The 14,647-nt window shown below is 33.2% G+C and overlaps 1 protein-coding gene across 6 annotated transcripts in view; it reads left to right on the forward strand.

The window, feature by feature from the left end:
• Positions 1-14,647, forward strand: part of CARF (calcium responsive transcription factor) — a 62,561-nt gene that overhangs the window by 24,878 nt on the left and 23,036 nt on the right. For 5 of the 6 annotated variants that reach the window (XR_014326267.1, XR_014326268.1, XR_014326269.1 and 2 more), the window contains 6 exons: positions 471-555; positions 3,518-3,707; positions 8,245-8,365; positions 10,785-10,928; positions 12,588-12,821; positions 14,480-14,642. Coding sequence is in view for 2 of the 6 variants with exons in the window: in XM_082840804.1 (XP_082696930.1) it covers positions 471-555; positions 3,518-3,707; positions 8,245-8,365; positions 10,785-10,928; positions 12,588-12,821; positions 14,480-14,642 (937 nt within the window). In the remaining 4 variants the exon portion in view is untranslated. Of the gene's footprint in view, positions 1-470; positions 556-3,517; positions 3,708-8,227; positions 8,366-10,784; positions 10,929-12,587; positions 12,822-14,479; positions 14,643-14,647 lie in introns of those variants that run through there. The other variant, XR_014326270.1, reaches the window with a different exon arrangement.

Below are 14,647 nucleotides of genomic sequence, written 5' to 3' on the forward strand. Positions count from 1 at the left end.
AATTGTTATATGAAAATATTTTAAAGGTAACATAATATTTGTGACATTTAACTTTAGAACTTGACGTAATATCTTGTTACTGTTAATAAGTCACCTGAAGATGGTTTATTCACTCATTTTTTGTTAAATGAAAAATAATTATGTGAGAATACAAAATAAGCTCTGAGAAAGATATATAAAACACTTGAACTTGTTGAAACTACAGGTATTTGGAAGAACAAAGTTAGACTTTTGTTTTAGCAATTGATAAAGTAGTAATGATTAAAAAAAGCATAATTACATCCATCAGACCGATCTGCCATTATTATTACAATTTCTAATTGATGACCTCAGTATTGTCTTTGACTGGCTAAGAGGATAAAGCAACTGAATGCTGTGTGTGTGTGTGTGTGTGTGTGTGTGTGTGTGTGTGTGTGTGTGTGTGTGTGTGTAACTTGTAATATATATTTATATATGCCCCCCCATCCCAGAATACTTGAAGAACCCTTTTTGGCTCCACTCCAGCCACTTTCTTCTAACACACCTATATGGGCCTGTCGTCTTAGGAGCTGTGAGGTGAGTTAAAAAATAATCCTTATGTAGATTCACTTAGTTGATTATAACTACAATTCATCCCAAAATGTCCACTTTTGAGTACAACTAATAGAAGCTGTATCTGTAATATTTTGTTTATGTTTGTGCTAACTCTTTTATTCCTTAGAGCTTGTAAGCTCTGTTAAAGCAGAGATCTTATAAATCCCTTCACACTTCACTGTCATTTCATTTCTTCGCTTACAACTCTTTTCCCTTGTCTTCCATAAAACTTCACTATCATGTTTCTCTACTTTTTATCCTTTAATCATTCCTTCTGTTTCTTTGCTTGGCATTTATTTCTTTTCATATTCTCAGCAGAAATTCTTCAAGAGTCACCATTTGACCTTGTCTTATTTCTCTACATTTTATCCCTTGTAGAGCTTAACAGCTTTGTTGACTTTCAATTCTCAGTTTTATAAAAATGATTCCCAAATCTCTATCACCAGTTCTTTAATTCTGCCCTTGCTTTTGTCCCAGATCTCTAGCTACTTACTTGAAGCTTTACTTAGATTTCACCTCAAATTCACCATATCTAAAGAGAAATTATCTGCCATACCACAACTAGCTCTACTTCCTAAATTCCTTGTCTGTGTAATAACAAATACCATCTCCTTAGATACAAAGTTTTAGACTAATTTCTTCCTTTCCCATATTCAGATAGTCACCTGATTCTTTTAGTTTTTTTCTTTAAAGTGGTTTAAAGGGAGCTTTTCCCACAGACCTTTGTTATCTTGAACTCAATTATGGTAACAGCCTTCCCATTAATCTCTTTGACTTTTCCATTTCTAGTCCTTACTGTGTAGTTTTCTAAAACTACTTATCTTTAAATATTACTTTCATTGTCTTTTCTCACTGCCCAATAAGCTCAGTGTTATTTTTCCACCTCATTTAGCCACTTGTTACTAGCTTTCAAGGTCCTCTATAATCAGGTATCACCTTATCTTATCCTTTTTTATTTCCTGCTTTTCTCCAATTCATCTTTCATTTGTGTTAGCCAAGTATTCCTACTTGGTACACACACTTCAGAATCTTCCTTTATCTCCTCCTTCACTTGTGTTTATTTCCATTTCCTAATATGTTATTTTTTCTTCTACTTACCTTTCTAACTACTATTCTTCAAATCCCAATGCAAGTCCTATATGTCTTTTCTGTAATAGTCTAATGATTACTTTATCTTTTACCTATTTATCTCTTAAAATTTTATTTATGTATTTATTTGGTTGTGCCGGCTCTTAGTTGCGGCTGGCAGGCTCCTTAGTTGCAGCTCACGGGCTCCTTAGTTGTGACATGCAAACTCTTAGTTGCAGCATGCATGTGGGATCTAGTTCCCTAACCAGGGATCAAACCTGGGGCCCCCTGCATTGGGAGCGCGGAGTCTTATCCACTGCACCACTGGGGAAGTCCTTATTTATCTCTTAAAATTCTTTGATAATTATTACCATTACCATTCTTAATTATTTGCTAGCTTGGGTTGTTCACTATTATATACCTTTTAGACTATACACTTTTTGTGGAAAAGGACCATGCACTTCTACATATAAACCATACATGATAATGAGTATTTAATTGTTAAAATGCTTCATTGTTTTAAACAAATCTTAAAATATGGCAAGGAAAAACATTACTTGAGCTTTAATGTTTTGAGAAAATTTCTAATCATGAAGTCTAATGATGTATTACATTTGTTAGGACATTATCACTGTTTTTGCTTTTCTAAGTGTTACGTACGTATGTATGTATAGACAGTAAGATTTTTTTTCCCTTCACACTTTTTGTTAGTCATAGTTTTTCACTGGTTTCCTAAAGGTACTATTCTTGTCGTTTGATGAGGGTTTTTAACATCATTATTATAAACTTCATGAAATGCTATGGACATTAAAGCATTAGCAATTATGTGGCCAAATTACTTCATTTTACACCATGGTACATTGTGTAGCTACTCTAACATCATATATCTTGTAAGAAATTAGTTAAAACTGTCCAGCAGCCTGAATTATCTCAAAGATTGAAGGATTCTTTTTCTTCAAGCTATATCAATAGTGAAAAACATTTTTGGTTAATGGCTGAAGAAATATTTTCGGCATTTTGCTTAAAAATATTGCTTAGTAGTCCTTTTTACTTTTTGAATTTCCATTTAAAGGTGTTTTTCTTATAGGCATTTTTTAGATTTGACCAAAATCTGTTAGTTGGACAAATTTCAATACTGCATTAAACTTTTATCTCCTGATATGGGTCTGACTGCATTGTACTAATTCCGAATTTTTCCTTTCATTAACAACATTATATGCTGTATTCATTTTATTTGTAAAAACATGCTATAGCTAGAGTTAATGTTCCTACTTTTATTTGTAGGGATATTTTGATGAGGAAATATCTAGGCTAGAAGAAAATTCATAAGCATAGGCATTTTCATTATTTTTAGGGGAAATTGTAGATAATGTATTGTTTGGAATCAGAATATCTCTTTTTATTATGACTCAAAGTATACCTACAACAGTATGTTGATACCTTCCTTTTGTTAAATGTATTCTTGCCAGGTGAAATGTTTAGTCTAATTAGGAGGAAAAAGATCTCTATTCCACGTCTCTGCTCTTACTCCCTATAAGGGAGAAACATACCTGGAATCAATTCTAGGTCTAAATGCATTTCAGTTTAAGAGATCACAGTTAAAAAATTTCTCTGGGTATAGAAAAAGCTTTTCTTCTAGTTGAGGGATACTCACAAGGTTGTGGATAGATAATATCAATTTATTTACATGATTTGTTTATACCTTGCCTTATTTCAGGAAGAATTTAAGACAGCTTACAAAAATACTTAAAAATATATTAGCAAGGTGGAAGTTAAAAGTGGGAGCTAAAGAATAAAGAACAAGAATGGAACCATAAAATGGAAGTAAGAAATGTATATCTGAATAAGTGATATGTATGTGAATTTCTACATGCAGAAAATTGGAGATTCATACCGTGGCTACTGTGTAAGTGAGACTGAATTAGAAAGTGTCCTAACATTTCACAAGCAGCAAACACAGAGTGTTTGGGGGACCCGCCAATCTCCAAGCCCAGCCAAGCCAGCTACACGCTTGATGTGGAAATCCCAGTATGTCCCATATGATGGAATCCCATTTGTCAATGCAGGTACATTTTTAAAGATTTATTTTAAAAAGTTCAGCAGCAGCCATGATCTGTTGTGAAAATGTGGTTTTCCTAAGGTGATAACATTTTCATTTTGGTAGATGACAACTGACTGTTAATTGGTAAAAATGCATATTAAACTAAAAAGAAAACTTACAGTAAATATAACCAATTATTTTATGTTGTAAAATTGTATTTTAGTATATTAGGGTAAATAAATAATACTTAATACTGAAAAATAGAAAGTAAAAAATATTTAAATTCCGGGTAGACCTATTTAATAAAAATCAAACCATAGAGCAGTTTTATTATTTTAAATATGTATAGCTGGTTGGTTTTTTTTTTTTTTTTCCATCCAATCCTGATAGTCTCTCCTTCTCTCTTGATTTGTCTTTTGGGAAAAAAATCGGTGTCCATTTTATATAGTGTATAACTCAGGAGTTACTGTATAGAACTGGTATACAATCTGGAGTTATTATATAGCATTCTAATATTAGGGTTCTCAAGTATTGGGTATGTTACATACGGCATTCTCAAACACTGGGCTAGTGTTTACTAAAGCAGTAGAGTTTCAGACAATTTCCAGAGAGTCACCCTAGAACTAGTCAAACCCCAAAGAACCTAAGAATAAGTGATTTATTTGAGAAATATGGGGGCATTGATTTAACTAGAAGAGTTGCAGCCTCATCCTGGACCTCTGAGGGTAAAGAGAACTACTTAGAGGAAGCTGAGATAAATGTAACCCCTTCTGCCCAGGTTTTATTCTCCTCCCCAGTTTAAATCCCTTCTTAACTCCCCTCAGGCAGCTACTACATGAATTTGGTGTGTATTTTTATACTTTATCATACATGTTTGTATTTATAATACATTTTATTGTTTTGAACATTTTAAAGTATATGTAAGTAATAAACTATAGATATTCTTAGGTAAACTTTTCACTCATTCTTATTTTTGAAATCTATCCATATTGATAACTATAAATTCTAGTTAACCCAATTTAATTATTATATAATTTAACATTATATAATAATCTATTACTTAAATTTGGTCATTCCAGCATATGACCAAACTGCAGTTATTTTTCTACTAATGATCATTTAGGTTGCTTACAATTTTTCAATATTACAAAGAATTCTATGGTCTAACCTCCATGATACATGTTTTCTGTTGGAAAGTTGTAAGTAGTTTACTAGAGTGTGTGCATTAAAGTGGAATTACTTTACAAGATTATCTCAAGTTGCTCTCTAAGGTGGTGTTCAGGTCCCAAATCTCTAAACTTTTTTTTCCCAAATGTATTTCAGAATTCTGTATTTTTGGACTATAATATGGTAATATTACAGAATACTCCTAGCAAGTATTCCATAGACAATATCATATAATCAAACACAGTAATTCATTATGCATAGCCACACTAAAAGGAATAAAGACTATAAATAGCCTCATAAAGTTCAGGTCAGGTTTTGCAGCCAGATGTATTCCAAAAATTTTTGTTTTCCATGCTTTTTAAATATGAGAATCATACGTGAGGAATTGACAACCTGTATCAATTTTTAGTCCTTTGAGCAATGTATGAAAATTTCCCTTTCCCACATTCATTCTATGATTTGACATTGTCAGATTTTTAAAAATCTTTATGCTATGGGAATTTTCATATGCATATCAAAGTAGAGGTAATAATGTATGAAATCTCATAACTCCGTGTATGCATCATCCAGCTTCAACAAGTATCAGCATGTGGTCAATCTTGTGTCATTTATACCCCTACCCACTTCTTCAGGAAATTCCAGATATCATTTCATCTATAATTACTAAATATGATTTTACAGGAAATTCCAGATATCGTTTCATCAATAATTACTAAAAGTATATAAGGTATTTAAGGTATTAAAGTATATATCTGAAATATAAGGATATCCCATTATCCCACTTTAAAAAATTAACAGTAATTTCTTTTTTTTTTTTACTGTTGTAATTTTTAATTTTTTGGCCACGCTGCATGGCATGTGGAATCTTAGTTCCCCAACGCCCCCTGCAGTGGAAGCGTGGAGTCTTAACCACTGGACCACCAAAGGAGTCCGAACAGTAATTTCCTAATATCATAAGTTGTCCGTTGTTCACATTTCTCCACTTACCATAATTCTTTTTGCAGAGGTTTGTATAAATTCACATGCAAACCAAGTTTATGGATCAAATTTGGTTAAGTTACCAAGTTTATGGATCAAATTTGGTTAAGTTTCTTCTCATCTAAAAACTTCTCTCCTCTTTTCCCCCAGGTAGTTTGTCCTGTACACTTTGCCATATTCAGGATTTTGCTGATTCTATCTCTGGTGTTTTTTAACATGTTCTTTTATCTCCTGTATTTCCTGTAATCTGTTAGATGTATGAGTTTGATTAAATGAAGATTTAATCTTGATTAAAGTATTTTGCGAGAATACTTCATAGGTGTGCTGTGTACTTCTTATCACTACCTATGTAGCATTTTTAACTGTAAGATTGATCAGTGGATTCAGTTGTTTTAGAGTATTGTCAAATTTTTTATGTTTACCAATTTGAAGAGTGTGAGAGAGTATCTTACTATTGTTTTATTTTTTTAAATTAATTAATTTTTGGCTGTGTTGAGTCTTCGTTGCTGCACATCGGCTTTCTGTAGTTGCGGCGAGTGGGGGCTACTCTTCATTGCGGTGTGTGGGCTTCTCATTGTGGTGGCTTCTCTTGTTGCGGAGCACAGGCTCTAGGCGTGTGGGCTTCAGTAATTGTGGCAACGCGGGCTCAGTAGTTGTGGCGCACGGGCTTAGTTGCTCCGTGGCATGTGGGATCTTCCCGGACCAGGACTTGAACCCATGTCTCCTGCATTGGCAGGTGGACTCTTAACCAGTGTGCAACCAGCGAAGTCCTTAGTATTGTTTCAATTTGCATTTCCCTGTTTACTAGTGAAGTTGAGCGTCTTTTTATTGTTTATTTAATATCCTTTTGTTTCCTTTCTGAATTGCCTGTTCATAGTCTTTGCCCATTTTTCTGTTTGGTAGTTAGTTTTTATTTTTAAATTATTTATGGTTCTTTATATTCTGCATATTAATTCTTTGTTTTATGTATTATAAAATATTGTTTCTCAAACTGTGATTTTCCTTTTACCATCATTTAGAAGAAGTTAGTTATCAGCCTTATCAACACTTTTATTCATGGTTGGTGTTTTTCAGGGTTTTTAAAAATATATATTTATTTATTTATTTGGCTGCATTGGGTCTTAGTTGTGGCACGCAGGATCTTGCGGCACGCGGGCTCTTCGTTGTGACACGTGGGCTTCTCTCTAGTTGTGCTGTGCAGGCTCTAGAGCATGTAGGCTCAGTGGTTGCGGCTTGTGGGCACTCTGGTTGTGACGTGTGGGCTCTAGAGCACGTGGGCTCTGTCGTTGCTTGCCCTGCGATATGTGGGATCTTAGTTCCCCGACCAGTGATCGAACCTGTGTCCTCTGCATTGGAAGGTGGATTCTATCACTGGGCCATCAGGGAAGTCCCTGGGGTTTTGGGTTTTATATTTGAAAAGTTTGCTGTACCCTACATAGATTAGGATATCCAACTTAAAATCCTAGATTGTATAGTTTTCACATCTGCTTATTTGTGTTATCTATGGTACTGTAACAAATTACCCCAAATGTGGTGGTTGAAAACAACAAACATTTATTGTCTCACAGTTTCTATGGGTCAGGAATCCAAGAGCAGCTTAACAAGGTGGTTCTGCCCCAGGTTCTCTCACAAGACTGCAATTAAGATGTTGGCTGGATCTGCCGTCGTCTCAGGAGTTGACTGGGGGAGGATCTGCTTCCACGCTCACTCATGTGGCTGTTGGCAGGCCTTATTCCTTGCCAGGTGGGCCTCTTCACAGAGCTGTCTCACCACATGATATCTGATTTCACCAGGAGAGAGCAATCCAAGCAAGAGCAAGAAAGTACCCAAGATGGAAGTCACAGTCTTTTTATAACCTAATATCAAAAATAACATCCTGTCACTTCTGCCATGTTCAGTAGAAGTAAGTTAGTAAGTCTAGCTCATGCTCAAGGGGAGGGGATTACCAAGGACATGAGTACTAAGAGGCAGAGATCATTGGGAGCCATCTTAGAGGCTGGTAATCACATTATTCTAACAGCTCAAATAGAAATAAGGAAATAAGGAATTATAAAAGGAAATAAAATTTTAAATGATATTAATATTTACTAACAAATGTAGCATTTGCTAATTTCTACTTATAAAGTAGTAGATTTTATTATTAAAAACCATACATATGTAAATACCAGTTGACAGTCAATAAATGTGGTATTTGCTAATTTCCTTACCATAATGCGGTACATTTGGTAACTATTACAATAAACTTTTAAATTTATGTGTTTGTACATCTTAGTAAGTCTTACTGATGTTTTCTTTCCTTAAGGTTGTATAATTGGAAGTATAGATTTTGTCATTGCCACCACCAAGTTATTTTTAATCTAGTGTCCAGAACAGATGGATACTTGAATTAAATATCAATAGTTGGTTTTGGCCCACAGGGAGTAGAGCTGTGGTAATGGAGTGTCAGTATGGGCCAAGAAGAAAAGGTTTCCAGTTAAAAAAAATCAGTGAGCAGGAAAGCAGGTCTTGTCAGCTCTACAAAGCTACTTGTCCAGCCCGGTAAGCTTTATTTTCTTTTATTTCTTTTTTATTAAGTACTTATTTTTGAATAGCTAATATGCACATTTTTATTAAGTTTAAGCAGTGCCAAAAGCATACAGTGAAATCTGTTTCCTCTTACCCCTGCTTCCTATGTCCCACTTTAAGGCAACAACTCTTACCAGTTTCTTGAGTAACCTTGCAAAGATATTCTGTGTATATGCATATAGGTATATACTCTACTGTCATAAATGTTGAAGATCTCAGTAAAGATTACTAATATTTTCTTTCCTTAAATTTGGGTAGTAGCATACCTTCTTTCCGGCTATGAATTCACATTGATACATTTCCATTCTGAATGCCTATTGTAGTTATTTGCTGCACAGCTATTATGCTTCATACTAGTGTGAATGTAGAGATATATACTACTCTACATTTAAAAAAATTTTTTATTGAAGTATAGTTGATTTACAATGTTGTGTTAATTTCTGCTGTACAGCAAAGTGATTCAGTTATACGTATAAATATTCTTCTTCATATTCTTTTCCGTTATGGTTTATCACAGGATATTGATATAGTTCCCTGTGCTATACAGTAGGACCTTGTTTTACTCTATTTTTTTTCATTCTCAGTATATCTCAAAGTTGGCTCCATGTCTATATTTAAATGAACCGATTACTTCTTTTTATTGATTGATCAACTGATTTTAAAAAGTGAAATAAAATTGACATATAAATTATGTTATTTTCATGGTTCCTTCTTTTTAATAGCTGTATAATATTTCATTTATAGATGAATTGTCATTTACTTAATTAGTCCTCCAACAATGGACATGTAGGCTCTGGAAAATATTCTTTATTATTATATACAAAGCTTCAGCTATTAACATTGTGCCTATTTGTACACTTGTGTAAGTATATTGATGGAATAAATTCCTTGAAATGAAATTGCTAGGGCAAGTGTTGTATTCTTTTTAAATGTTGACAGGTGTTGCAGAGTTGCTTTGTAGAGTGATTTTACCAATTATATTCATACCAGCAATGTAGAAGACCAGCAGAGTAAGTTTTAGGTAGAATAGGACTACTGAGTAGTCATTGCTGTGGCTGAGAATGAAAAATGTGCACCAGTAAAAGATTTTTGTAATGTTTTTTACTAATATTCTTTTTTCACACATTGAAAGTGTTTTAAATCATAAGATAAAAATTTTAAATAACATGTAAATGTTGGATTTAGTTGAGCTTTGAAACATTTTATTTTAGCATTACATCTCATATCACAAACCCCAGCATTCTCAAGAAGTTTTTAAAGCCAGTTAAGAAGACTTTTCATGTTTAATCTGATAATGATAACTTTAGACAATATTTAAACCTGACCATTAAACAAAACTTTGCTTTTAAATATAAGCAGTGTAGATCATTAAACAAAACATTGCTTTTAAATATGAGCAATGTAGAACTTTAGATATAACTTGGGAGAAAATCTATACGTGAAGAGATAATTTTATTCTCTATCATTCTATAAGTACTTTTTGAGTATCTGCTCTGTGCCCAGCAACAACATTGGGTGCCATGGGAAGGAGGGGAGACTAAAAGAGGTATATGATTTTACTTAATCATGGGAAACTTAAAATATTGTTGGGGTAGATCAGGAAGCAACAAACTATAAGAGAACATAATAGTATTGTATATAATGTTAAATATGTGGATTAGCTAACGGTCTTCAGAGAAGGAATATATCCTAGCAAACTCATTAACAGGAAAGAAAATGGAACTTAACCTGGATACTGAAGTTTAGATTGAATTTGGTAGGTAGAGAATTAGAAGGAAGATATGGTAGGGTAGGAGAATGATATAAAGAAAGATATAGCATGATTGTGTATTTGGTATCAGAGGAGGAAGGAACATTGAGATGATAAACTTCACAGGAAAAGCAATTTTATATTTGAAGTGATGAAAAGATGGGTAAATAAATTAGAATCATATAGAATGCCTTGAATGCTAAGAAATTTGTGCTTGATTAAAGAACAGATAGATTCTTCAACAGAGAAGTACAAATGCAAAGAATTATTGTGGCATTGATATATCTGGTGGATTTAAGAAATGGAAGACTGGAGGCCTAGAGGCTCCAGAAGGCAGGTAGTAAAGTAATCCAGGTGTGAGGTGTTTACAGCTTCAGGGAGAATGGAGAAGAGACAGATCCAGAAAAAAAAAGTTAATATTCATAATATTTAGACATTTTTACTAAAGTAATGATTATTAACTTGCTGAGTATTATACACGGAAAACATGGCATATCTTTCACAGAATTATCTGAATGCTTTCTAGATTAGTCGAATTTTCTCTAAACTCTGCTAAACTAATGCTAAAGTAAACTTGTGGTTGATAAGTTAGTCTTGAGGTTATAGTATAATGAAAACAATTCTTCTTTTTCTTATAAAAAGGATTTACATTAAAAAGGTACAGAAATTTCCTGAATATAGAGTTCCTACAGACCCCAAAATTGACAGGAAAATAATCCGAATGGAGCAGGAAAAAGCCTTTAACATGCTAAAGAAGAACTTGGTAGATGCTGGTGGTGTTCTTAGGTATGACATTTATATTGTTCTTTTATTTTACAAATTACTTCGCTCCATTTGGAAGAATTCTGTAATAAGAGAAATTATTATGTTTTCCAATTATTTCATTAAGAAATGGTTTTTATAAGGTAGATAGATGTCTTATTAGTTGCTCCCTAGGTATTAAAATGATTTACCACTGTATAAGCCATTGAGTTTATCGTCCAAATGTGGATAATTTTAACCAAAGAATTCTTTATACAATGTGGAAGTTTTTTCCCCAAATGATAAATACATATTTAGCAACACATTTTATTATATATTTAGTACGTTTTTTCAGATACTTATTAGGAACTGAACTTGCAGTCACCTACATATATTTTTAAAACCCATCTTTGATTACTTATGGCAGCCAGATATGAATTCTAAGCCCTATATAAAATTCCATTTTATATCTTTTATGCTTCAGGTTTTAAATAAGAAATATTAGCTTTCTTTCTTACTTTTATTTATGTGCTGGTCCAGGTGAAGAATTTATAAGGGGGTTAAGTGTATGGAATACAGTTTTTATGTGATCTTTAGAAAAAGTTTCAGATATATGAAAAATAAATACAATCAATAATTAGACTCTTCAGTTTGGAGAACATTTTGTATAATTTTTAAGTAGGCTCCGTTTCATGCAGTATCAGACAGTGCAAACATTTTGTATAAAGATATTTATTAAAACTGTATCCTATCAGATCAGTTCATTTTCCTAGAATCTGTTTTACTGCATGGCTGTAAGAAATCTGTGTTCACCTTTTAGTTGATTTTCTTGCTCATTGGGGCAAAAGGAGCTGGAGTGCTATGGGGGCAGTATGTTGAGTTCCTGTCTGAGAAGATTCCCTCACATAGCTCGATCTTCGTAGGCACTAAATTATATCCACTCTTTGGTTAGGAGGATTATACGTACAACACAGAAGTTGTAATTTGGGAACAAAATGGTAGAAGAATGGGAAAATACACAATTCAAAAGATGATTTTAAAATCTCATTATTTTGAGGTAAAGTTTACTTAATATGAAATTTTAAATACCATTTTCATGTATACCTAAATCTTGCACCCTCCTTAACTTTAAGGACATAGTAAAAGTCTATAAAGGTTTATAAAGATTTTTATTTAATTGGGTATAAAGCCAATCTTAGAAGAGTTAAGACAGAACATTTTAACTTTTATTTATATTTATTTTATTATTATTTAATTTACTTAAAAATTTTAAATTTATTTAATATCATATAATCATATAATTTTTCTTAAACGATGATTCCTTCTCCTGATGAGTATTAACATAAGTAACTATGATTGTTGCTTTTTTTTTTTTTAATTTATTTATTTTTGGCTGTGTTGGGTCTTCGTTTCTGTGCGAGGGCTTTCTCTAGTTGTGGCAAGCGGGGGCCACTCTTCATCGCGGTGCGTGGGCCTCTCACTGTTGCGGCCTCTCTTGTTGCGGAGCACAGGCTCCAGATGCGCAGGCTGAGTAGTTGTGGCTCATGGGCCTAGTTGCTCCGTGGCATGTGGGATCTTCCCAGACCAGGGCTCGAACCCGTGTCCCCTGCATTGGCAGGCAGATTCTCAACCACTACACCACCAGGGAAGCCCTGATTCTTGCCTTTGTCTAGTAATATAATTTTAAATATTTTTTCTTGTCAGGTGGTATGTACAGTTACCTACTCAGCAAGCTCATCAGTATCACGAATTAGAGACTCCCTGCCTCCCTTTATCACCTTCCCCTTTTCCTATGTCTTCTCTTGAAGAAGAGGAAGCTGCAGTTAGAGATGAGAACTGTACATTACCCTCACGTCTACATCCTCAAGTAGCACATAAAATTCAAGAACTAGTATCACAGGGAATACAACAAGTGTATGCAGTAAGGAAACAGCTAAGGTACAGTAGAAACAAATTGTTCTTTTTCATTTCTGTTTGTTGGTTTAAATAATACACTTAATATTATAGACATTTTCCAGGATATAGGCTATCAGAGTAGATAAGGAGTATAGTTTATTAATTTATTAAAATAATCTTATTTATGAACTGATCATTTTTCTGCAGATGCTTGGCAAGCCATAAGTAATGATTCGAATTACTCATTTGAGATATTCAGATTTGGCAAATTGGACTATTTCTAAATGATATATACATTGAATTATGTACTAAATACCTTTACAGAAAAAAAATTTGTAGAAAAGATTTTAAAACGTGGGCCAAGATACTTGTTTTAACCTGTTTGAAATGCAATTAAATTTTATTACAACAAAAGAATGTGGATAGTTTTTTTGTTTAATGAAATTTTATAGATAGTACTCTGGTCTAATTTTATTGATACTCAGGATATAATAATAATTATTACGTGGCACTTAGTATGTATGTGCCAGCTATTGTGCTAAGCACTTATAGGTATGATCTCATTTATTCTTATGACTCATGAAGTTTGTGTATTTATCCTCATTCTGCAGATGAGGAAATGGAGACTCAGGGTGGTTAAAGATATACAGGCAGAACTGAAATCTAGGTCTGACTACAGCCTGTGCTCTCCAGCATGATTTCTGCTACTTAACTGACCTTTTTCCTTCTGGTTATTGTGTAGTCTGATCTGAACAACACAATGAGTATTTCCCAGGATTATTTCTTAATTAATACATGACTTTTCTATTTAGCAGCTTTCTTAGACATTTTATGTTTATTTCCATTGGGGCATTCTTAGAACAGAGCCAAACTTTGGTAAGCCATCCACTATTTTACTAAACCTGTATTGTAGAAACAGAGGTATAGTACAGCTCTTCAATGTGGTCTACTGAATGTAATGCACAAAGAATATATATATTGAATTTTATCATTTCTTTTATATCTTTATTTTTTATAACCATTGTATGGCAATGCTGCCTTTTATTTCTGTCTTCTCATTTGTCTACTTGTAAAATTTGAGCAGACGTATTTCATATATTAATTGATGACTTTTGAAAGCAATGAAACATGATGTTTATATGTATAACTTTGGTATAGGCCCAGTCTCTCTTACTTACTAGCTAGGTGTATAACTTTGGGAAAATGATTGGGTTGGCCAAAAAGTTCATTCGGATTTGTCCCTAACAGTTTACGAAAACCCGAACGAACTTTTTGGCCAAAGCAATACTTAACTTCTGTAGCCCTCAGTTCTCTCATCTGTAAAGTAGGAATGATAATTATACCTACCTCACAGGATTATAGTGTGGGTTAAAGGAGATACTAGATGTGAAGTGTTCAGTGCAGTGCCTGGCATTCAAAAACATATTATATTTAAATTGAAAATAGTGATTTCGTTAAATTCATAAAAATATCAAAGCTCATTCTAAGATATATAGGTGTTTAACCAATGAAAATATTACATTTCTTTAATCTGCATGAATTCCACGACTTAATGTATGGGAAAAAAGTGGAAAAATATAAATTACTTATAAAGCTGTAAACCATACTTAGAAGTTTATACTAAAAGAGAACTCTGTCATTTGAGCTGAATTAGATTGCTAGATTATTTATGTTTTTATTCTATTTTATATTCTCCATAGAAAATTTGTGGAAAGGGAACTGTTCAAACCTGATGAGATACCTGAAAGACATAATTTATCCTTTTTTCCAACTGTAAATGATATAAAAAATCACATCCATGAGGTACAGAAATCCTTGAGAAATGGAGATAATGTATATAACTCAGAGATTATTCCAGCAACGGTATG

Source organism: Leucopleurus acutus (assembly GCF_964270905.1).
Source record: "Leucopleurus acutus genome assembly, chromosome: 6".
NCBI lineage: Eukaryota > Metazoa > Chordata > Mammalia > Artiodactyla > Delphinidae > Leucopleurus > Leucopleurus acutus.